Source organism: Bufo bufo, chromosome 3 (assembly GCF_905171765.1).
Source record: "Bufo bufo chromosome 3, aBufBuf1.1, whole genome shotgun sequence".
NCBI classification, from domain to species: Eukaryota; Metazoa; Chordata; class Amphibia; order Anura; family Bufonidae; genus Bufo; species Bufo bufo.
The window spans coordinates 561,140,655-561,163,925 of record NC_053391.1 but is presented as its reverse complement, the minus strand read 5'-3'; the positions used below and the strand labels follow the sequence as shown (position 1 = coordinate 561,163,925).

The following is a 23,271-nucleotide window of genomic DNA, read 5'->3' as shown; positions in this document are numbered from 1 at the left end:
TTATCTTAGGGTATGACCACAGAGCGTGGTTGTGTGGTGCTTTTGACAAAGCCAAGCCGTGTTTGAGTACCGCTCGGTCATACAGGCCGCAGTGGGCTCTAGTTATACGAATGAGATTACATTTTTAGTCTGTCTGCATTGTTAATGAGTGGTATTGCGGTACTGAAACGCAGTACTGCAGTGTCACCAGTGCCGCACCAATGAGCCGTGTGGTCGCACCGTCATATAGTACATGCCTCTATTGTGAGCTGATGCTTTAGGCCATACACATGAGATATAATTGCATCAGATCCACAAGTGCCATGGCAATACATAGCACATGCTCACAAAACACATCATAAATTATTCTCTTTTTTTTTTTTTCTTTTTTTTTTTTAACTAAAACCTTAATGCAAAAAAAATACGAGACTAGAGAGTGGATATAAACCGAGGCCTGTTTTTTTAAACTCAAACCAACTTTTAATATATACTCAAAATATTAACCATATAAATACCATGAGCCTAGTCATAAACTCAGACTCGTTTAAACCATCAATACATCAGAGTCCATCCCATCCCGGGATGACTATATCAACCACCCTGAACAGACCTCGACAAGCAGAGCAGAGAGGAGGATGAGGCAGCTTTTTAGCTCAGTGTTGGGAAGTAACTTGTCCTCCTGTGTGATTAGGACAGATTTTGTGTGTGTACTAATAGGACGGCGGCCATTTTAGTTCTCCTAATGATTGCTCCCTAGACAAAATAAGCCATTATAAACGAATGAAAAGTATTTGGGAATATATTTATAATAAAGTAATATTTAAGTATTTTCATTTTCTTAATTCCCGGAGAACCCCTTTAATCTCCTAGGACCCCTCTTTTGATGTGTGACCTTTTGTTTCAGTTAACCTTCTACATGGTTATCAGCACCCAAGGAATAACTCTAGAGACCACTGAGTTGGAAGTGAAGCTAGAGCTGGCTACGTAAGTCACTGTCTGATCTAATGTACAGTAGGTAGCACCAGGAAATGCTTTATTTTCACTGTGTTAGGGCTCATGCACATGACCGTGTGCTGGCCGGGCCCGTGCTCTGGACCGCAAATTGCGCTCCGCAATGCATGGGCACCGACCGTGGGGCAGCCGCATGCGGATCGCGGACCCATTCAATTGAATGGGGTCCGCGATCTGCATGCGACGGTCCGCATCGCAAAAAAGTAGTGCATGCACTCCGTAGTGCTTCCGTGGGCTTCCGATCCGTGCCTCCGTTCCACACCGCATCTCCTGTATTGCGGACCCATTCAAGTGAATGGGTTCGCATCTGTGATGCGAGGTGCACACGGCTGGTGCCCGTGTATTGCGGACCCGCTGTATGCCCGTTGTGTGCATGAGCCCTTACCAGTGAATTTGTCATACATCAGTAATTCATGGAATAGATTCTACATCAAAAATGGGAAGCGGGGAGGATGACCTAATGACTAACCATAGTGCCAGATGACATCTGAAACCTATGCCAGTTAGGACTGGCGTAGATATCCGTTATGATTTATAGCAGTTTTCTGGTGTAAATTATACTAAAGGTGTCGGTGACCCCGTCCACTTCTGCTGACATCTTTTTAAAAAAAAGTGATGAGAGCAGCGGAGAAAGGCAAAAAGTTGCCGATATTTGTGTAAAATGCAGTTTGTGTAAAAACGTGTGACTTGTTGCACCCTTTGTAAATGACTCCATATGCAGTATGTCCTCCCAGTGTTTACGCAGGTTTTCTCTGGGTACTCTGTCTACCTTCCACATAAAAAACAAAAAAACAAAGGTTGTACGTGAGAGAGATATGAAAATCGGACTATGAGCCCCAAAAGGAATAATGCAAGTTCCAAGATGCAATTAGTAATAAGTTCTGATTATAGTGAAATTTTATATTAATATACAGAAGATATTAACTACTAGTGGCAGGACGTCAACCCCAGCTTTGATATAAGAGTAGCATTAAACACTTCTGTCTTTGTAGGATAAGTGAGCAGAAAAACCTTACTTCTGTCTTTGCCAAAGCCAAAGTGATTATTGAACTTCCTCTGTCTGTCTCCGGGTAAGTAATCACGGCGCTTACAAAGCCAAAATCCTATTGCTTGGACATGCATCAATTATGTAATATAATTATTTTAGATAAATTATAGATAAAGTGCACTATTGTTTGGCAGAAAACTCATGTAATATGAGAGGGGATATGCTGTGTTCTTTTGCAGGGAGGCCACGCCTAACAGATTGTATTATAGTGGGGAGGTAAAGGGCGAGTCGGTAATGGGAAACGAGGAAGATGTTGGCAGCCCAGTGGACATTAAAGTGACTGTAAGTTTATCCATTTTTATATTGCTCTTACCTGTAAATTCATCTAGGATACTGGAACTGTTGTGTGTTGTACAGTACACCAAAAATCTGCACCAAAAGTGTGGTACAATGCAAATGAAAGGAGTTTTAGTAGAGGGCATCTGTCAGTAGAAACTGGCTGACCTGTTCCATGTGCACTTGGCAGCTGAAGACATGTGTTGGTCCCATGTTCATATGTGCCCGCATCGCTGAGAAAAATGTAGTTTTTATATATGCAAATGAGCCTCAAGGAGCAACGGGGGAGTTACCATTACTCCTAGAGTCTCCACTTCCTTTTGCACTTTAGGACATTTCAGAGCCAGACGTGATGACGTTTACAATGCCTGGCCAAAAGTTCAGCTACAAAGAGCTGAGCATTTAGGAGTAATGGCAACGCCCCCGTTGCTCCTAGAGGCTCATTTGCATATAATAAAACATAATTTTTTCTCAGCAATGCGGGGCACATATGAACATGGGACCAACACAGTTGTCTTCAGCTGCCAAGCGCACATGTAAATACCATTCCCATGCAGTTTAATGCGTATAATGCAGTACAGATTTTAGCGTATCCTGTGTAAGTTTTGTGTGAATTTGCCACATTTCATCTATTACAATACATGCCGATTTAAAGGTGGATTTTTTTATTTATTTTTTGTGTACGGCTTTGGAAAGCATTCTAAAGTATATGAACTTGCCTTGAGAGTACGTCCAGTGTCAAACTGGCCTAGGGCCTACCACTAAACTGGTTGAGATGCTGTACGCTGTCTATTCGTATGTAGTGCACTCGGTCTACTGTGCCATGTGCCGCTTGTGCACGGCCTGGAGGACTGGGGGCCTACTGGGGGATTCACTTGTTCTCCTGTTGGCCAGTCTGACCCTGCAGACAGGGCAGACTTTCCACAGCAGATTTTTGTGTTCCATAGAAAAATCCATATGTCTTACATGCAGATTTGTCAGCAGTTTTGGTTTGGATATGCAGTTGATTGCAAAGGGTGAAATCCACAATGGAAATCCTCAGCATAAAATGACATACTGCACCGCTGGTCAATTTACCCTGCAGATTTTTTTCTGCAGTGTGTGTATGAAAATTCTTAAAGGGTCCTGCCACCTACGCTATGGTGCCCTCAATGAGGTAGTTTTGTAGTACTTTTGTAGTACTTTTACAAAATGGACCTGCCAAGAGTTTTGTTTCCTCTTGTGCATAAGAAGGAAACCTGTCAGTCATCGTCCAGAGGCGGGGAGGGTGGAGGCAGCGAGCAGCAAGTGAGTCATCTCTTTCACAGCGCTAGTGTGCACTGTGGGCTTCAGCAGAACAGTACTATAAAAGTACTGAAAGCCATCACAGCAGCAACAGACCGCTATTATACAGTCTGTCATTATACTATGCTGCCCTCCGTAAGCGCAGTATGGTATGGCTCACAGTTTCCCTTTAAAATCCACTGATACCGTAAAACGCTGCGGATCTGCCACAAATAAATCTGCAGTGGCAAATCAGAATTGTATACATGCCACGTGGACCTGCCCTCCAGGACAGTAGTCATCTAGTGTCATTCATTTTGTGTTTACTGAGACAGGAGCTGTGGGTACAGACGCAGTGGTATCATGTCATATTCTCATCTACGTTGCCTACATTTAGATTTAGGGCTCATTCACACTGCCATATAGCTGCTGTGTTTTATACCAAATGTGACACAGTGAGAGGTTTGGTCTGGGAAAACAGGTATTTTCCTCCCAACATGTGCTGCTGGGCTGATTTACAGCCAGGTGGGGTCAAATACCAGAGCGGATTTTAAATGCCGATACGGGTTTTGGCAGAACCTGGCTGTCCTTAAATAGGCAGCTGGGCTCAGAAGACTCTGTGTTGGGATCTGGGAGCCTTGTATCTGGATGAAGGCTTGCTACCTGTTTGGCGTGAAAACAGGTTGGTGTTGCTATCAGCAAGGACTCTGAGGCAGAATTGCTGCATGGTGTGAATTACCACCAACACCGCAAGGTGACTTTTTGTTTGAATATGACTGCTTGTTTTGTCACTTGCCTAAAGTGTGAATAAAACACTGAACTGTTTGATCCAAAGAACTTGTTGTTGCATCTACAGGTGAAACTTGAAAAATTTGAATATGGTGCAAAGTTCATTTATTTAAAAAATACAAATTAAAAGGTGAAACTAACATATGAGACTCATTACATGCAAAGCGAGATATTCTAAGCCTTTATTTGTTAGAATTTGGATGATTATGGCTTACAGTTTATGAAACCCCAGTCTCAATTTTGAGGTTCCCTTTGCTCAGGGGGTATGGATTAATCAGCTGACTAGAGTCTGACACTTTGAGCCTAGAATATTGAACCTTTTCACAAAATTCTAATTTTAAGCTGCATTAATGCAATTCTTTTTAATTTGCATTAATGAAATAAATGGAATTTTCGAGTTTCACCTGTATACTGCGTCCGCTAATCCTGTCTACCAGAGCGAGTCCCCACACAAGCCACAATATGGCTTCCATGGAGGTGTCCATACTCCATGTACTTCCATACAGTTCTGTATTAATCCAACAGAAAAGTATTTGTGTCATGTTCCAGTGGATGCTCATGTATGAAGGCGTTGTCGCTTACAAGCATTGCTTCTTGGAATGAATATCTCTGCAAATATGCCATTCAGCTGAGCCTGTACAGCTTAGGATCTCCTGTCCTATCCTTGCAGCTTCAGATTATTACTGACACCTCAAATGGTGTTTTTTTTTTTGTAGAATATCATCATGTCAATGACACTGACAGACATGAAGGACAGTCAATGAAGTTATATACAGAAATTCCCCCTACAGTGCCCCTGTAGTTACAATGCCCCCTGTAGTGCCCCAGTAGTTATAACCAACTATACAACTGTAGTCTTCCAGGTAGTTAATGCCCACCTATGGTGCCCTAGTATTTATAATACCCTACTGTAGTGCCCCAGTAGTTATAATGTCGTCCTGTATGGCCCCAGTAGCTATAATCCTGCATATATTGGCCCACTAGTTAAAAATGTCCCCCTATAGTGCCCTAGTAGTTATAATGCTCCCCTATAGTGTCGCCCTATAGTGCCCCGGTAGTTAAAATGTCCTCCTATAGTGCCCTAGTAGTTATAATGCCACCTGTACGGCCCCAGTAATTATAATGCACCCCTGTAGTTCCTCAGTATTTATAATGCAATGCAGGTCATGCGCCTCTTCCGTCCGGCAGCCTGCGTTGCCTGCATATCGGCACAGGCAGTTGTGATGACGTCACTGCGCAGCCTGTTCTGTTGATGGTCCTTTAATAGGTTTCAGGCCTAGTGACCTGTGGCCCACCACGGTATTCAGCACTATTGCTTTCCTGAGGACCGCGACACAGTTGCATGTGTGGCGCTCATGATGTTCGGGGCCCTGAGCAAAATATCCAAAGCTCTATCCCCAGATGTTTTGGCCTAACGACGCCCCTGCATATTAAACACTTATGGCTACTGTGAATAGTTTGTTCACTATTATTTATAATCCTTTTTGTTAGGTATCAAACAGAGGAAAGTCCTTACGCACGCTGGGTTCTGCATACCTAAACCTTATGTGGCCACATGAAATGGCCAATGGAAAATGGCTGCTGTACCCAATGAAGATTCAGTTGAAAGAGAAAGATCAGTCAGGCCGCAGCATGGAGTGTAGCCCCATAAATGCAATCAACCCCCTCAGACTAGTAAGTAGCTGTTCTTTTTGGATTCGATGTAATCATACTCGATATGGAGATCATTAATTATGATCTACCTTAAACCCTTTTCATGTGCCCCACAACTATTTTCTAGGATACAGTGAGATCAGACTCAAGTTCATTGATACCCACTGCAAGTCCGCGTTCTGCAAGGCGATGGTCGCTGACGTATCCTGCCAAAAAGAAGGATGTTGTTCTGGTATGTATTACCATGATACCTTGGGACATGCAAAACCTACATGTGCAGGATAGACTATAGAAAGACGTTCATGTCGTGCGGTTCATGTCTACGATTTCATGATTCCCACCCATATGAATAAACCACACATGTGCTGTCCTCTCTAGGCTGAAATATAGTTTGCATCTCTGCAATAGCAATTGGATTACAACTCTCTTGAGATTGGTACCAGAACCCAACTAATATATATTCATGGCATTTGGCTTGTAAATAGTGCCATTAAATTCATACGATTTTTTTCTTTTTTTGCAAACATTTTTTGTGGGTTTTTTTTTCTTTTTTTTTTCCTATAGGGATGTCGAAAGAACACCAAAACCAATGCATGCTAAATAAAAAAAATTTTTAAAAAAAGGCAACAGACCAAAAAACACAAGGGTATTTGGGGGAGATTTATCAAATTGGTGTAAAGTAGAACTGGCTTAGTTGCCCATCGCAACCAATCAGATTCCACCTTTCATTTTGGACAGCTCATTTGGAAAATGAAAGGTGGAATCTGATTGGTTGCTATGGGCAACTAAGCCAGTTCTACAGTCGTGGCCAAAAGTTTTGAGAATTACATAAATATTGGAAATTGAAAAAGTTGCTGCTTAAGTTTTTATAATAGCAATTTGCATACACTCCAGAATGTTATGAAGAGAGATCAGATGAATTGCATAGTCCTTCTTTGCCATGAAAATTAACTTAATCCCAAAAAAACCTTTCCACTGCATTTTATTGCTGTTATTAAAGGACCTGCTGAGATCATTTCAGTAATCGTCTTGTTAACTCAGGTGAGAATGTTGACGAGCACAAGGCTGGAGATCATTATGTCAGGCTGATTGGGTTAAAATAGCAGACTTGACATGTTAAAAGGAGGGTGATGCTTGAAATCATTGTTCTTCCATTGTTAACCATGGTGTCCTGCAAAGAAACGCGTGCAGCCACCATTGCGTTGCATAAAAATGGCTTCCCAGGCAAGGATATTGTGGCTACTAAGATTGCACCTCAATCAACAATTTATAGGATCATCAAGAACTTCAAGGAAAGAGGTTCAATTCTTGTTAAGAAGGCTTCAGGGCGTCCAAGAAAGTCCATTAAGCGCCAGGATCGTCTCCTAAAGAGGATTCAGCTGCGGGATCGGAGTGCCACCAGTGCAGAGCTTGCTCAGGAATGGCAGCAGGCAGGTGTGAGCGCATCTGCACGCACAGTGAGGCGAAGACTTTTGGAAGATGGCCTGGTGTCAAGAAGGGCAGCAAAGAAGCCACTTCTCTCCAAAAAAAACATCAGGGACAGATTGATCTTCTGCAGAAAGTATGGTGAATGGACTGCTGAGGACTGGGGCAAAGTCATATTCTCCGATGAAGCCTCTTTCCGATTGTTTGGGGCATCTGGAAAAAGGCTTGTCCAGAGATGAAAAGGTGAACGCTACCATCAGTCCTGTGTCATGCCAACAGTAAAGCATCCCGAGACCATTCATGTGTGGGGTTGCTTCTCATCCAAGGGAGTGGGCTCACTCACAATTTTGCCCAAAAACACAGCCATGAATAAAGAATGGTACCAAAACACCCTCCAACAGCAACTTCTTCCAACAATCCAACAACAGTTTGGTGAAGAACAATGCATTTTCCAGCACGATGGAGCACCGTGCCATAAGGCAAAAGTGATAACTAAGTGGCTCGGGGACCAAAACGTTGACATTTTGGGTCCATGGCCTGGAAACTCCCCAGATCTTAATCCCATTGAGAACTTGTGGTCAATTCTCAAGAGGCGGGTGGACAAACAAAAACCCACTAATTCTGACAAACTCCAAGAAGTGATTATGAAAGAATGGGTTGCTATCAGTCAGGAATTGGCCCAGAAGTTGATTGAGAGCATGCCCAGTCGAATTGCAGAGGTCCTGAAAAAGAAGGGCCAACACAGCAAATACTGACTCTTTGCATAAATGTCATGTAATTGTCGATAAAAGCCTTTGAAACGTATGAAGTGCGTGTAATTATATTTCACTACATCACAGAAACAACTGAAACAAAGATCTAAAAGCAGTTTAGCAGCAAACTTTGTGAAAACTAATATTTGTGTCATTCTCAAAACTTTTGGCCACGACTGTACTTTACACCAGTTTGATAATTCTCCCCCATTGTCTTAAAACGCCACTACAGAAAACACAGAGTCCTGGATTTACTATGGTGCCTGCACTTATTGGAAAGGGTGAGACTTCAAAGGAAAGGAGCAGAGCCAAAGATGTGGCATTTTGCACCAAAATTGCGCCACGATTCAGGTTTAAAAATCTGTCTGAGTAAGTCAACCGATAGTATAGAGTCAGAGAAAAGTGTCTATCCCTGTACCAGATTTATCATCCACCCTAGGCCCCTGTTATAAGTCTGAAGCAGGTCTAGACAACCTGTCTAAGGTTACACCATCTAAAGAGATTAGTGAATCTGGGACACAGTGTTTGTAAGGCCATTTTTTTTTTTATAATTTCCTAATGCCAACATATAACATCTGGTCATGTGTTTTTTGCTGACACAAAAAAAAATTGGCTTTAAAAAAAAATCCCTATGGCTAGTCAGCACTGTTAGGAAATGTTCCTACTGTTACTTCTGCTGGCTCAAAAATACAAGGCTGATTTCACGAGAAATCGGCCTCCAACATTTACTATCTTTCAGATAAATTTTTCATTTCTGAATGCATGTTTTAAATAGTTACAAGAATAGGTGCACTACTGTGGTGGATGCAAACAGTAACATCTGACTGAACCCTCACACTGATGTTAAAAATGAGACTTTAGCCAGTATATCCTTATATTAAGGACATACCTGAGCCTGCGCACCACGCCAAGGTTTCTCAAGTGGCACAGGACCTAACGCTAAACCTACCTGTACCGTATGAGTAGTACCAGGAGCCAGTGGGCAAATTACAGCAGGGTAAGGACCGAAACTCACAGCAAACGGCTCCCAGTTCCCTCCAGTGTGACTAACCACACATACAATGGGAGGAGGGAGGAGGCTTAGAGTCCCACTAATGGCTGGCTGATATTTTGCAGGCCTCACAGGTGCACCTAAATGCTGCCTATGGATGGTAATCAAGGCGCATTTAGATTGGAGTTTATACACCTCCACAAATAAATATACGATTTAAATCGTTTAAATGGAAAAATTAAAAAGTGAATGCATGTTTTGCCTGCAAAAACCAAGCAAAATATGCTCCAAATAACACACCAACATATAAAGGCTTTTATATAAAGGCTGTTCTGGCAGGGGGACAGCCTGCCGGATCTGTACTACCGTTTGCACACGTGCTCTGCCGGAAGTCCGTCAGCCCCCATTCACTATAACGCAGCGTGCAGAGGTTTATGTCCGGCCGCCTCTTAGCACGGTGGTACGGATTCAACTGGAACTGCCTGCCGGAAAAGCTTAACGCCAGTGTGAAACTGGCCTTGGAGAGTATTCTACACCCTCTTATTCACGTAAAATGCTTCAAGAAGTGACATGCCCTGCTTGAAATGTTTTTTTAAAAACCGCTCCAATATGCACCATATAAACAGTGCCGAGCGCCAAATAGGAGGCTGTTTTCAAACCGTTCTGACGCATATTTTGGCTTGTAATAGGAGCGCTTTATACATTGAAATAGACTTCAAATTTAGAGGTGTAAATGTACCCTCAGAGAGCTTCCTGTACATCCTGCTTAAACGGGAGATGGGGCGCACCGTTGACTGTAGGGCTAATACACCATGCATATTTGTGGTCCTTACAGTCAGTCTTTAAAGAACATGCGATGTGGCTGTAGCATTACACTTTATTTTAGGAAGTTTTTATTGAAATTTTGCACAAGAACAAAAACAGAACATAAGGGAAACTTTTTTGGACAATGTGGTTGGGCCCATATGACCATACTATCAGTCTCAGTGCTCAATGGTGCTTGATATTATAGTCCAAACTGGTCACCCCAGATGTAACGACTTGTTGCAGTATGCTGAGTCCATCAATAGTTTGGTCCAGTTGCGCAGGGTGAATACATACGCTAGATGCCAAAGCCTAGGTCGGCCCGATAGTGGCCAGAGGGCAAAAATAAGAAGGGTGCAGGAGGGAGAGGGTTTGAGGGAAAGGGGTCTGAGAAGGAAAATAAGGGAAAAATGGGGGAAAAGATCATCCATTAAACCAGAACAATTTCTGTCATATGAAGTCAACAATCTATCTCTGTGGAGAAAAAGAAACCCTTTGGGGAACCAATAAAGCTCCACATAGCACGGGAGTCCCAGCTCAAGGTCTGATGGTGAATCAAACCGTAAACATGATGCTACTAGGCTTAGGAGCAGTGATGGCCAGTTCGCATTGTTCGCCCGCGAACATATGCGGGCTGCCATCTTTTTTCACAAGTCCGGTCGAGGCACAGGTAAGCCCTTACCTGTGCCTGTGCGCGAGCCGGTCTGAAAACAAGTGCGGCCAGCGGGAGCAGGCAGTTCCAAGAACAGCCGCCGGGGGCCTTCATCGGGCTGTTCTCGGAACTGCCTGCTCCCGGTGACCGCACTTGTTTTCAGACCGGCTCGCACACAGGCACAGGTAAGGGCTTACCTGTGCCTCGCCGGACTTGTGAAAAAAGATGGCAGCCCGCATATGTTCGCGGGCGAACAATGCGAACTGGCCATCACTGCTTAGGAGATGGAAGGGTCACCTTGTAGGAGACGTGTTTGGAACCAAGTCGTAAGTTGGAAGCTATCCTTTATATCCGTTAATATATGGAGAGGGAGAAGTGCAGTTAAGCTTTCCCACAATTCAAAGAAGAGAATTACACTTTAGGCCTCATGCTTTTTTTCACGTCCATTACTTTTTGCAGACCGTACATGGACCATTCACTTCACTTCAATGGGGCCGCAAAAAAAAGAGAAAGGACTACGTGTGCATTCTGTATCCATGTGTCCACATGGCCATTCCAGGGAGAAATAGAACATGCCCTATTATTGTATGCATTACGGACAAGGATAGGACTGTTCTATTGGGGCCAGATCTATGCACATGTCTGGTATCCATGTTTTGCGGATCCGCAATTTGCGGACTGCAAAACATCCAACGGTCGTGTGTATGAGCCCTTATATCACTACTGAATGTTTGCTCTCTTTTTAAGGACTGTGAACGAGGAACTGCACAATGTGTAGTATTTAGATGTCCACTATACAGCTTTGACCAGCAGGTGGTGCTCAACGTTCATGGACGGGTTTGGAATAGCAGCTTCTTAGAGGTGACTACATTATTTCAGTATTACTTGAATCGTTGCAGCTTTGAGCCTTTTTTCTAATCTTCTCATGTATTTTGTTATATGCAGGATTATCCATCTGGAAGTAACATAGAAGTGGTGATCAGGGCAAACATTACTGTCAAGTCTAGTATTAAAAACCTGGTGCTAAGAGATGCTACAACACAGGTACGTCCTGATGTCTTTCTATTAATGTGTACAATATATCGATCGGCACTGCGGGAGATAGAGTGGCGGTGCACGTGTCCCAGGGCAGGCATCCCATGTAGATCAAAGGAAGAACGGACCGGCACTCGCTGTTAGTATATAATCTAGTGATTTTATTGTCACATTCCAGTGACGGCGTTTCGGCATACAATCTGCCTTTATCAGACTGTTGATAAAGTTTGATAAAGGCAGATTGTATGCCGAAACGCCGTCACTGGAATGTGACAATAAATCACAAGATTCTATACTAACCGCGAGTGCCGGTCCGTTCTTCCTTTGTCTTTCTATTAATGTCTGTAGCAGGGTTGGACAACCTGCAGCTCTGGGCCACACAAGGCCCACAGTACCATTGTGTGGAGCCCCCAGCCATCTGAGCAAACACATGCTGGCTCACACGTATCCTCCTATTACATGAGAGCCCTGGAAGTGGAGCCAGCATCTATCAGACGTTTATGCTATATACGTTCAATATGCCATAAATGTTTCACTTGGTAATAGCCCTTTAAGGTTTTTTTTTTTTGGGCCCTTAGGATGGTTTTGTCTGACGATGTGGACCTTAACTTGAAAATGTTGTGCACCCCTGCTCTATATTGTATTCTTTATACAGAGTTTAGGGATGTCTGCTGCCAATAAAGGGCATCTGTCACCAGATTGGTACCTATGACACTGGCTGACCTGTTCCATGTGCACTTGGCAGCTGAAGGCATCTGTGTTGGTCCTATATTCATGTGTCCACATTGCTGAAAAAAATGATGTTGAAAGAGTAACTGTCTTCTTTTTGCTAATGGCCAGGGACAGGGAACATTTTTCTAATGTTCTTTATTTAGGAAAAACTTTTATTTATACTAGAAAACTAGGGTTGAAATGTCCCTCAGCAGCCGCTGCTAAGAGACCTCTATCTTCCTAACAGCGCAGTGCTGCTCCCTCATATAGTAGGGCTAATAAAGTATATATTAATATATAAATAGATATATAAACTTCATTCAGCAGCCTGGTCAGTGGTGTCAGTGAGCTCTCCCCCTGTTCTTCCGGTGCGCTGTGTGATTAATCGGCCGCCAGGAGCGATGCCTGTGTGAGCGGTAAGTGCGCAGTGCAGGGAGGCAGAGAGAAGCTCCTCTACTGTACATAGAGACACAGATACTATATTACTGTCCCTTTGTACAGTATAACAGCTTCCCCCTGCACTGCCTGTAGTGAGCGCTTACCGTTCACACAGGCATCTCTCCCGGCAGCTGGTTAATCACACAGCATGCTGGGAATAGAGGATTAAAATAAATATATATATATATATATATATATATATATATATATACTAATTATCATTTTATTAGCCCTACTATATGAGGGAGCAATGTAGGCAGATGCCCGCCGGCTCCCAGCCTGTCTTCCTAGTCAGTACAGCACTGCGCTGTTGTGAAGATGGATATCCCTTAGCAGTGGCTCTGAAAAAGATTGCAGTTTAGGGACATTTCAGCCCTAGTTTTCTAGTATAAATAAAGTATATTCGAAAAATGTTCCCTATCCGTGTCCCTACACATTAGCAAAAAAATTAAAATAAATTACACTTTAAATATATGCAAATGTGCCTCTAGGAGCAATGGGGGTGTTGCCATTACACCTAGAGGCTCTGCTCTCTGTAACTGCCGCACCCTCTGCAGTGTGATTGACAGGGCCAGGCGTTACAATGTTATCACTGCCTGGTCCCGTCAATCAGAGTGCAGAGTCTGTGGCAGTTTCAGAGAGAGCTGAGCCTCTAGGTGTAATGGCAACGCCCCCGTTGCTCCTAGAGACTCATTTGCATATATTAAAACATAATTTTTCTCAGCAATATATGAACATGGGACCAACACAGATGCCTTCAGCTGCCAAGCGCACATACAACAGGTCAGCCACTTTCATTAGGTACAGATCTGCTGACAGATGCCCTTTAATTCCATATAATTAAGGTTACATACAAACATAAGGAAATTGACAGTTTTTTGTGGGAACTATGTAACTGATCCCTAATTTTGGACCTTTGCAGATTTCCATGATGCTGTATTCAGACCTCGATGTTGTGGTTCACGGAGGCATTCCCTGGTGGATTATCCTTATTGCAGTTCTGGCTGGCATTCTGCTCCTCTTACTGCTGGTTTTAATCCTCTGGAAGGTAGGATGATTTTTTCTCATCACAGGCATCTATGCTCCTTTTGATGCAACCCATTATCTAATTGGCTTTGTTAGCAGCTGCCTGACACTGGTTTCTACAGCTTAGTTTGCTGCCCACTAAAATTCCTAAGTCCTTTTCCATATCGGTATTACCCAGTGTTTTACCATTTAGTATGTACGGGTGACTTGCATATTCCTTCCCAGGTGCATAACCTCATCTGCCATTTCTCTGCCCAAGCCTCCAATCTATCCAGATCCCTCTGTAGTAGTATACTGTCCTCTTCCGTGTTACTTACTTTACACAGTTTAGTGTCATCTGCAAAAATTTATATTTTACTGTGCAAGCCTTCTACAAGATCATTAATAAATATATTTAAGAGAATAGAGCCCAATACTGACCCCCGTAGTACCCCACTAGTGACAGTGACCCAATCTGAGTATGTACCGTTAATAACCACCCTCTGTTTTCTATCACTGATCCAGTTACTTAGGCCCCATGCACATGATGTTTTGGTCCGCATCCGAGCCGTCCGTTTTGCAGACAAGAATAGGCAGTTATATCAATGGCTGTCCGTGTCGTTATGCAAATTGCGGAACGCACACGGACACCATCTGTGTTTTGCGGACCGCAAAACACACAACGGTCGTGTGCATGAGGCCTTACCCACATACATGTATTCTCCCCCTGCGCTATTACATTCAGTGAGGGGTTACATTGAGGTTCTTGTCATTTTGAGAGCAAGAATGACTTTGGATGCTGCACTATTCTTGATGTAAAAAATTATGGAAACCCCATACGGAACCCCTGATATAATGTAATATTGCGGGTTATATCATAGCCTCAGGTCTATATTTCTCCTTTCCGAATATATTTTCTCATTGCAAATTTTTTACATTGGTGGCTTTACAGAGATATACTGTAGCTTAATATTCTGCATATATTCATTTTGATGCATAGTCCATCAGCACTGCTGTATACTCCATTTGACTCCATCATGTCTTCACGCTTGATGAACCTTGACAGTATATATCAACATTTTTTTCCAAATGGTCCTTTCAGTGTGGCTTCTTCAAGAGGGAATCGGCAGAATCCAAGTTCACCACAAATTACTACCGAGCACGTCTGGGGGTGCAGCCCTCTGAGCTAGATAGGCAAGCCGAAGAAGAGGCTTAGCTGGTAACACCCGGCACGCGCGTGTTATGAGTTTTTGCATAGTGCTCCATATTTCCAGTCTAATACTGTGATGGCTGACAACTAACCATGTTGAATAAGCATTTACTGGTTAACTCTTTAATGACCAGTGGATAGGTTAGACTAAACTGTAAAAAAAAAGTAAAAAAATATATATTATCATTTGTATTATGTTTTTTTGGTATTTTTAATTTTGATAATTCACTCTTGAAAAAAGTGTTAACATGGGTTCTTCATGTTCTTTTGGTTATTTGGTCATTCTGTTTTGGTATGGGCATGTTGTGGGTATAGTCTGGCTTAGCACAGATGTTGTTTTTGTGTGTTTTTATACTTGACGCATGCTGTATGTAAACAGTTTTTCTTCTGGTTAGAAGTTATCTACTATCCACAGTATCGGGAAAACTGTTAGATAAGTGCAGGTCTGACTGCTGGGACCTCTACAGATCTCGCGAACGTGGGTCCCATTCCCCCCATCCAAATGAAGTGGGAGATCTAGCATGTGCACTTCCACTCCATTCATCTCTATAGCAGGCATGCTCAACCTGCGGCCCATCAGCTGTTGAAAAACTACAACTCCCAGCATGCCTGGACAGTCTACAGCTATTAGGGCATGCTGGGATTAGTAGTTTCGCAATAGCTGGAGGCCCGCAGGTAGAGGATCTTTGCTCCATAGGACTGCCTGAGATACTGTAGTGAGTATAGCAGTGATGACGCTATTTAAAAAAAACATTTAATTTAAAAACTGTGTCATAGTGAGTTAAAAAAAAACAATCATTAATCTCCGTAGTGATCCCTTGTGGCTGCTGTCAAGGTCCCTGCTCCTCTCTACTTCCTGGTCTGGGACTCAACATGCAGGAAATGGAGTCGACTGCCTGCTTAGTCAATCATTGGCAGGTCACCGTTAGGGCTCATGCACATGGCCATTGCCTGGCCATGGCCGTATTGCGGCCCGCATACAGCGGGTCCGCAATACACTAGCAGTGGACGTGTGCACCCCACATCATGGATGCGGACCCATTCACTTGAATAGGTCCGCAATCCGGGAGATGCGGTGCGAACTGAGGCACGGATCGGAAGCCCACGGAAGCACTACGGAGTGCATGCACTACTTTTTTTCGGTACGGACCGTCGGAATAGGTCCACGATCCGCATGCGACTGCCCCACGGTCGGTGCCCGTGCATTGCGGACCGCAATTTGCGGTCCGCAGCACGGGCCCGGTCAGCACGCGGTCGTGTGTATGAGCCCTTAAACTCATGTCCTAAAGGATACCTATCATTTTCACAAACTTCTGACATTTTAGTTTTGATCAATGGGGATCTGGGTGCTAAGACCCCATTGATCACTAAAACAAGTAGACAGAAGTGCTCTGTTGAGTACTGCACCTCATTATCTCTGTTTGGCACTGCCCTGATCGCCAAGCAAGCAGTGTACGGATAATCCATAGACTTTCAATGAATTTGTACACTGCTTACTCCACTCTCTGAGGAGAGCCAAGCAATGTAAAAAAAAAGTTAAAGGGGAACAGTGCTCAGTTTTAGCCGGTCAGTAGGGATCTCAGCACCTGAATTCGCACTTGGCATCTCAGAAGTTTGTTAAAACGATAGGTACCCTGAGGTTTCAGTACAGCAACCGACAACCCAGCTCCATTCAAGTGACTGGTGGAAAACCCTCTAATGTATTAAGACACCCAGCACTGTCCTTCAAAAGAACATCCAAAAGTTGCTCTATAACAGATAGTCTAGACCTGTAATATTACAGATTGATCCTGGTTGGTTTGATATTGCTATGTATCTTATGCCAGTGTGTTTGATTTTACTTTTGCCGTCTCTGTGGCAATTGTTTAGTTTGTGATGTGATGTATGGTGTGATTAGATGTCACATACTACCTTCAACTACTACCCACCTTATATTATAACCATTCATCCACAACCCTTCAATAGCCTCTCTAGGTTCAACGCACAATAATCGAATGTGTATGGAGGCATGGTAACCATTCCTTCATAATGAATAAGAAAAATGGGCAGCGTCAGATGTTTTTCCAAATGACTACTAACTATGGCCAAGGAAACCTACATCCCACCCTTCTCAAATAATATTTCTTTTGTTTTTTGTTTTTTTTCTTAGTGTGGGTTTTTTAAGAGAAAGAATTACCAGGATGAGAAGATCCCACAATACCATGCTGTGAAAATTCCCCGGGAAGAGCGACCCATGGTCCTAGAGGAGAAGACAGGGACCATTAAAAAGAAAGACTGGGTGACAAATTGGACTGAAGATGGGTCTATAAACAACGTTTCATAACCTTTTCTGCCATCTTTCTTCTGGGACCCTTCCTGTGAACTATTCATGTACTAGGAAGGCTGGATCCTTTAGTTTTGGGTGCTTTCTTATATATTTGGTTTTATGCTGTTTTGTATATAGAGAACCTATTTGGAGACATCTCTGCTGCTTACATTGTTAAGCTCTGTCAGACACATCTGTGGCGTCAGCACATTACAGCCTATGGAGCGAAATCGAGGAAAATACGTCACATTGTAAAGCCATGGATGAATATGGAGATCAGCGTGGATATATTCTTTCCGGCAGTCATTGTCACTGATACTGTAGCATCACTGGTTGCCTGCAAGTCTAAAGCCCTGGAGACTTTCAGGATTGTACAGATGAATAGCCAGACATTTATATAAAGGAGACTATAAAATACATTACAATACTTGACACTATGTATATATGTGAGAGAGTGAATATTAGCTTATAGCACACCCAGCTTGTGCAGCAACTTATATAGCATTTCACGTCCGAATGAATTGACCCTAATGAAACCTCGCCAGCTGCAGAGACTGGTCACGGGAATGAGAGCGGGTATTACTGGGTATTACTGAGTGCCTTTAAGGATGGTTTACCGACAGTGCAGTGCAAATTGGTAGCTCATATGAATTCGGGCAATATACAGTATCTGCTATCTATAATGGTACGATTGCTGACCTAGTAAAAAAAATATATATATATGAGTAAGTTTATCAGAGCAATGGTCTTCAGCCTGTGCGTCTCCATTTGCTATGGAAGTTTACCTGGGTGTTTATGCTGGGTGTTGTAGTACTACAACAGCTAGAGAGGAACAACTTGAAAACGCTGATCTATATCGTTCATGAAATCCTACTAATTATTATTATTATTTATGGCAGCAGTAAATTTTGGCATTTTCAAAGTGTCTATATGGGAATATTACAAGAACATTCTTTAAAAAAATCTATATCCTAATCACGGATTATTTAATATATCACTATGGATTGTATGTACTGCTATACTAAGGACCAACATTGATGGCTGATAGACTCTAGGACGTGTCTGTGGAGCAAAAGATCCACCTGCCAGCCATTGATGGAGTACAGTTCTGTGTATTAACATATTTCAGCTTGTTTGTTACTGTAGTAATGGACTCACATTTTATGTTTGCGCTGTCATGTGTCACAAAATAGCCTTTACTCCTCTCTACTACACTTTCATCTCTTCTACAAATAGCATTCATTACAGCACGCCTTCATTAGAAGGGAGATACAGAGCTGTGGTGGTTGAAACAGTTTGGGGGAGATTCATCAAAACTGGTGTGAAGGAACACTGGCTTAGTTACCCAAAGTAACCAATCAGATTCCACCTTTCATTTTTCAACTCTTCTTTGGAAAATGAAAGGTGGAATCTGATTGGTTGCTTTGGGTAACTAAGCCAGCTTTCCTTTATAGCAGTTTTGTTAAATCTCTTCCATTATGTGACATGGAAATGATAGCAGAAACTTATTGTTTTGTGCATTTAATAGGTTTATGTTATCACTGATGGAACATGCGCTCCTGTTATAGAGCCTATCTAAGTTCTCCCCAAGAATGAATGATAACAGAAATTGTAGACAAATGGATGTCTGTATGATATGACACCGTGCACAGCAAAGCCTCATTCACACGTCAGTGTTTCACGGACGTGTGCTGTAAGTGTTCTCCACGGACAGCACACGCCCCCATTCATTTTAATGTGTGTATTCAGACATCAGTGTTTTAGCACGGTCCGTGGGCCAGTGTTTTCAGCACGGATGCATGCTCTATTTTGTCCGTGTTCACGGATCCATCACGTCCATTATAGTCTATGGGTCCGTGAAAGCCACGGATGCAACGCGGATGCCATCCATGTTGTATCCGTGTTTCACGGATCATTAGCAAAAGATGCTTTAAAAATTATTTTTCAGCTGTTCAGTGTCAGTGAAACACAGATGCAACACGGACAGCAAAAAACGGACACACGGACACAACACGGATCCTTGACAGACAGCTTCATGGATGCATCACTGACCACCTGCTCACAGATTTGAGCACGGACGTGTGAATGAGGCTTAAGGCGTTTAGTCAGTGTTTGATCAGTGATTTCCATCATTTATGGTGAGCCAAAACCAGGCGAAGGGTCAAAAGCAAGACCAGGAGCAAATCTTTCCATTATAAATTATTCCTGTGTAGGCTCCACTCCTAATTCTGGCTAACAATTGCTGATGGAAAGCACTGATCAAACACTGACCAAATACTGCTTATGTGAAAGTGTCCTGAAGATGAGGTGTATCATTTGTCCTAAGAATTGTGATAATGAAATGATTTAGAACACTCTTATTATACTGTTTTACCACTGTTTTATTGCAGCATTTTACCTCCTTATGGATTAAGGCCCATGTGTACTGCAGCTTGCTACAAACTGAGGCAGGCATCAGTCTAAACACTGGCAAGTGACAAGTTGTTCTAAATTCCAGAGTGCCCAGTGCCCATTTTAGAAAATGTCCAGCAGTCCCTTAAAATTTTATCGAATTTCTATAGTAATATATGAACGCCGAACTGGATGCATGTGGAGACTGTTAAAGGGGTTTTCCAAAATAAAAAAAATAAAAAAAACCTTACCTATTGAAAGTCCTACCAGTTTAGAACCAAAATTCTGGTCCTAGTTGCTTTGGTCCTCTCTGGTCCTGCAAAGGTGATGTCACATACATCATTCATGTGACCACTGCTGCCAGTCACTGGACTCAGCAGTCAGGTTTAATACGTGACTGCTGAGGCCAGTGGTTGGCTGCAGCGGTCACGTAAACAATAGATGTGGCATCATCACTGCAGGATCAGTGGGGTGGAGCACCTGGGATTGGCGTTTGAAGAGGGTTTTTTGTTTGTTAAAATCTCGGAAACCACTGTAAGATGAGTAAGCAGTATAGCGCATCAGGGTAGGAGCATGATGAGGAGCTATGGGCGTGTAGCTGTGTACATACAGCTCCTTGGAAGAATGTCCACTAGGAATGCTAAGCTTTCCTGAACGCACCTAGATCATCACAATGCAAGAGAGAACAATACAAGAGGATCAATCTGATCAGATACGTTTCTATACTTATATTATACTTGGTAATAGAAGATCCCGACATCAGACAAGACCTTCCACCTGCGGAACTGCAAACGCCTACTGGAAATCAACTGTGCCTTGAATATAAAACTGAATGCTCATTGATGATCACTGTGGTCTCTTCTCATGTCCCAATGTAAATGTCATCTTAACAAGGTGCTGGTGCCTTTACACTGAATGTGATATATATGACCAGTGCATACTGTAATTTATATTCAATATTTTTGCCATGGCAAATGAGGCTAATGCAAGCTCTTAGAAAATGGTTACCTTAATAAATATATTTCTACAATAAGATTGGTGTCGCTTTGGTTTGACAATACACAAATGTCTACAAGTACAGTGTATACTGTATAGTCAGGTCTCCAATATCAGCATTATCACTGAGGGGCTTATGCAGTAAGAACTGCTCTTTCTGTGCACGTGTTGTCCGTGTACTCTTGTTACCATTTTCTGTAGTTTTTCGAGCTGCACAGGTTACCTACAGTATACGTGGCATGTTTTCTGTTGTCTATATGCCTTTGGCTGTGGCTGACCTGAGAACCCCGTCTAATGACTGCGGTAATTTCATCATGTGGTTTTTTCAGTTCCTAGTCCAAACTGTATATAGGCTAGACACTGTTGGAGAGATCGCACCTCAGACATCGCTAGAATATGCCACCCATGTCAGATTAGTGCGGTTCCCACAACTATCTCTAGAACGGAGCTCCCAAAGTAAATATGAGTGCACTGCGCATGCGCAGCCGCCCTCCATTTCTATGGGAGAGCTGAAATTAGCCAGTTTTCGTCACTCCCATAGAGATGAATAGAGGGTAGCCACACATGCGGTCCGTTCTTCTCCGCTTTGGGTGTCCCATTCTAGAGATAGGTGCGGGTCCCAGAGGTGGGACCCTCACCTATCTGACATTGGTGGCATAGCCTAGTGATATGCCACCAATGTTTAAGGTGAGACAACCCCTTTAAAGAGAGATCGGTAAAGAAATATTGCGGCTGACCCATTCATCTTAATGGGGCTGAGAAATAAATGTACTTGATGCCAAATCAACCCCATTCATATGAATAGAACTCTAATTCAGTCACAGAAATTAGTGCAACAAGTTTGCAATATGGGACAGCTATATTAAGGGTATGTTCATAGTGGCTGAGGTGCAGTTAGAGGGAATGTGCCATCAGAAAATGACCTATTGTTTAGAGAGGACCTGTCACCTGTCAGTCTAAAAATGGCAGAACTGATTGGATAAAGTGAGTCTGTACAGGTACAAACACCCAACTTGCTACCGCCCCTCTGTACCCTTACTGCAGACTGCTAGCAATTCATTCAGAACTTCTAGCAGAAATAATAATAGATTGGCACAACATAGAGCCATAACGATAGATGCTCCAGAATTGTTATTACATGGGGATGCATGGAACTATTAAAACAGGAATGTCAGGAGTGGTGACAGGTCCTCTTTTAATCTAGTTTTTATGTCTAGGTTCTTCTTTTTCCATGTTACTATCTATATTTAAAAATAAATCCTAAAATCCTGCAGTTTTTTGCACTGGTCACTAAGCCTAATAATAGTCGCCACTTCTTGGTCTGTACAGCACTTTTCATCATTATCATCCTAGGCAGGATTACAATGACAAATATCACCTATACAGATAACACAGGATCCACCATTCACAGTAGGTAATGGTCACAACGTTATCTATTCTTTACTTGTCCAATGACTTCTGCACTGGTCACAGAGCATGCCTAGAAAAGTCTCCCATAGAAGTCAGTGAGTCATCTTAAATCTGTTGTGTCTATGGCTCATGGTGGCTGCTGTAAGGCAAGGCTACACTGGTCGTGCGACACCTGTCTCGGCCAGGATCGCTGAGCAGTGGTGATCCCATAGAAATGAAAGGGATCGCCGCGGCCGTCGCAACAAAACCAACACAGCTGGATTTCTTGCGACTGCTGCGGCGATCCCATAAATTTCTATGGGATCACCGCTGTTCAGCGATCCTGGCCGCGACAGGTGTCCCACGACCAATGTAGCCCTTGCTTAAAACAGCTCAGGCAAGATGACAGCCCCCATAATCAAGTTCAGGAAATAGAATAAAACCATCTATAATTATAAAATAAAAACTGATTAGAAAAAAGGATGTGTGTCACTACTTGATTTTAACGGTCAGAAATAAAATTACAGGTGACACAGACCGCATGAAAACTGAGGAAAACGCAATGGTTTTTTTTAAGTGGTTTTCAAAGTGTTTGCGGGTGAATCGTATTAAATAAATGCGTTTTACCTGTAAAAACGCTACCACATCAAAATGACATCAGATTTTTTCTGTTGCAGTATTGATGCAGCTTTAGGCTAGGTCTACACGACGACATTTGTCGCGTGACAATTTTTATAATGATGGTGTCGCACTGCGACATGCTGCGACTGTGACAATCGCAATAAATCCATTTGAAATGGATTTTTCTGCGACTGTTGTGTTGCAGTGCGACACCATAGACCAGGGCTGGCCAACCTGTGGCTCTCCAGCTGTTGTAAAACTACAACTCCCACCATGCTTTGCTGTAGGCTGATACCTGTAGGCAGTCTGGGCATGCTGGGAGTTGTAGTTTTGCAACAGCTGGAGAGCCTCAGGTTGGCCATCCCTGCCATAGACTATCATTATAAAATTTGTCTCGCGACATTGGTGCGACAAAATGTCGTGCGACACATGTTGCAGTGTAGTTGTGCCATATGTGACGCGCGACACATGTCGTCGTGTAGACCTAGCCTAAACTGCACTTCAGCCTCTATGTGCAAAAATACCCT

The 23,271-nt window shown here is 42.9% G+C and overlaps 1 protein-coding gene across 3 annotated transcripts in view; it reads left to right on the top strand.

Moving 5' to 3' along the window:
* The window catches only part of ITGA7 (integrin subunit alpha 7), a 207,508-nt gene extending 188,390 nt beyond the window's left edge, over positions 1-19,118 (top strand). For 2 of the 3 annotated variants that reach the window (XM_040425548.1, XM_040425547.1), the window contains exons 17-25: positions 884-963; positions 1,983-2,060; positions 2,218-2,320; positions 5,858-6,040; positions 6,147-6,251; positions 11,391-11,504; positions 11,589-11,687; positions 13,750-13,875; positions 17,192-19,118. In XM_040425548.1, the coding sequence (XP_040281482.1) occupies positions 884-963; positions 1,983-2,060; positions 2,218-2,320; positions 5,858-6,040; positions 6,147-6,251; positions 11,391-11,504; positions 11,589-11,687; positions 13,750-13,875; positions 17,192-17,365 (1,062 nt within the window). In that variant the 3' untranslated portion in view covers positions 17,366-19,118. Of the gene's footprint in view, positions 1-883; positions 964-1,982; positions 2,061-2,217; positions 2,321-5,857; positions 6,041-6,146; positions 6,252-11,390; positions 11,505-11,588; positions 11,688-13,749; positions 13,876-14,934; positions 15,052-17,191 lie in introns of all 3 variants that reach the window. The other variant, XM_040425549.1, reaches the window with a different exon arrangement.
* The last annotated feature ends 4,153 nt before the right edge of the window (positions 19,119-23,271 follow it).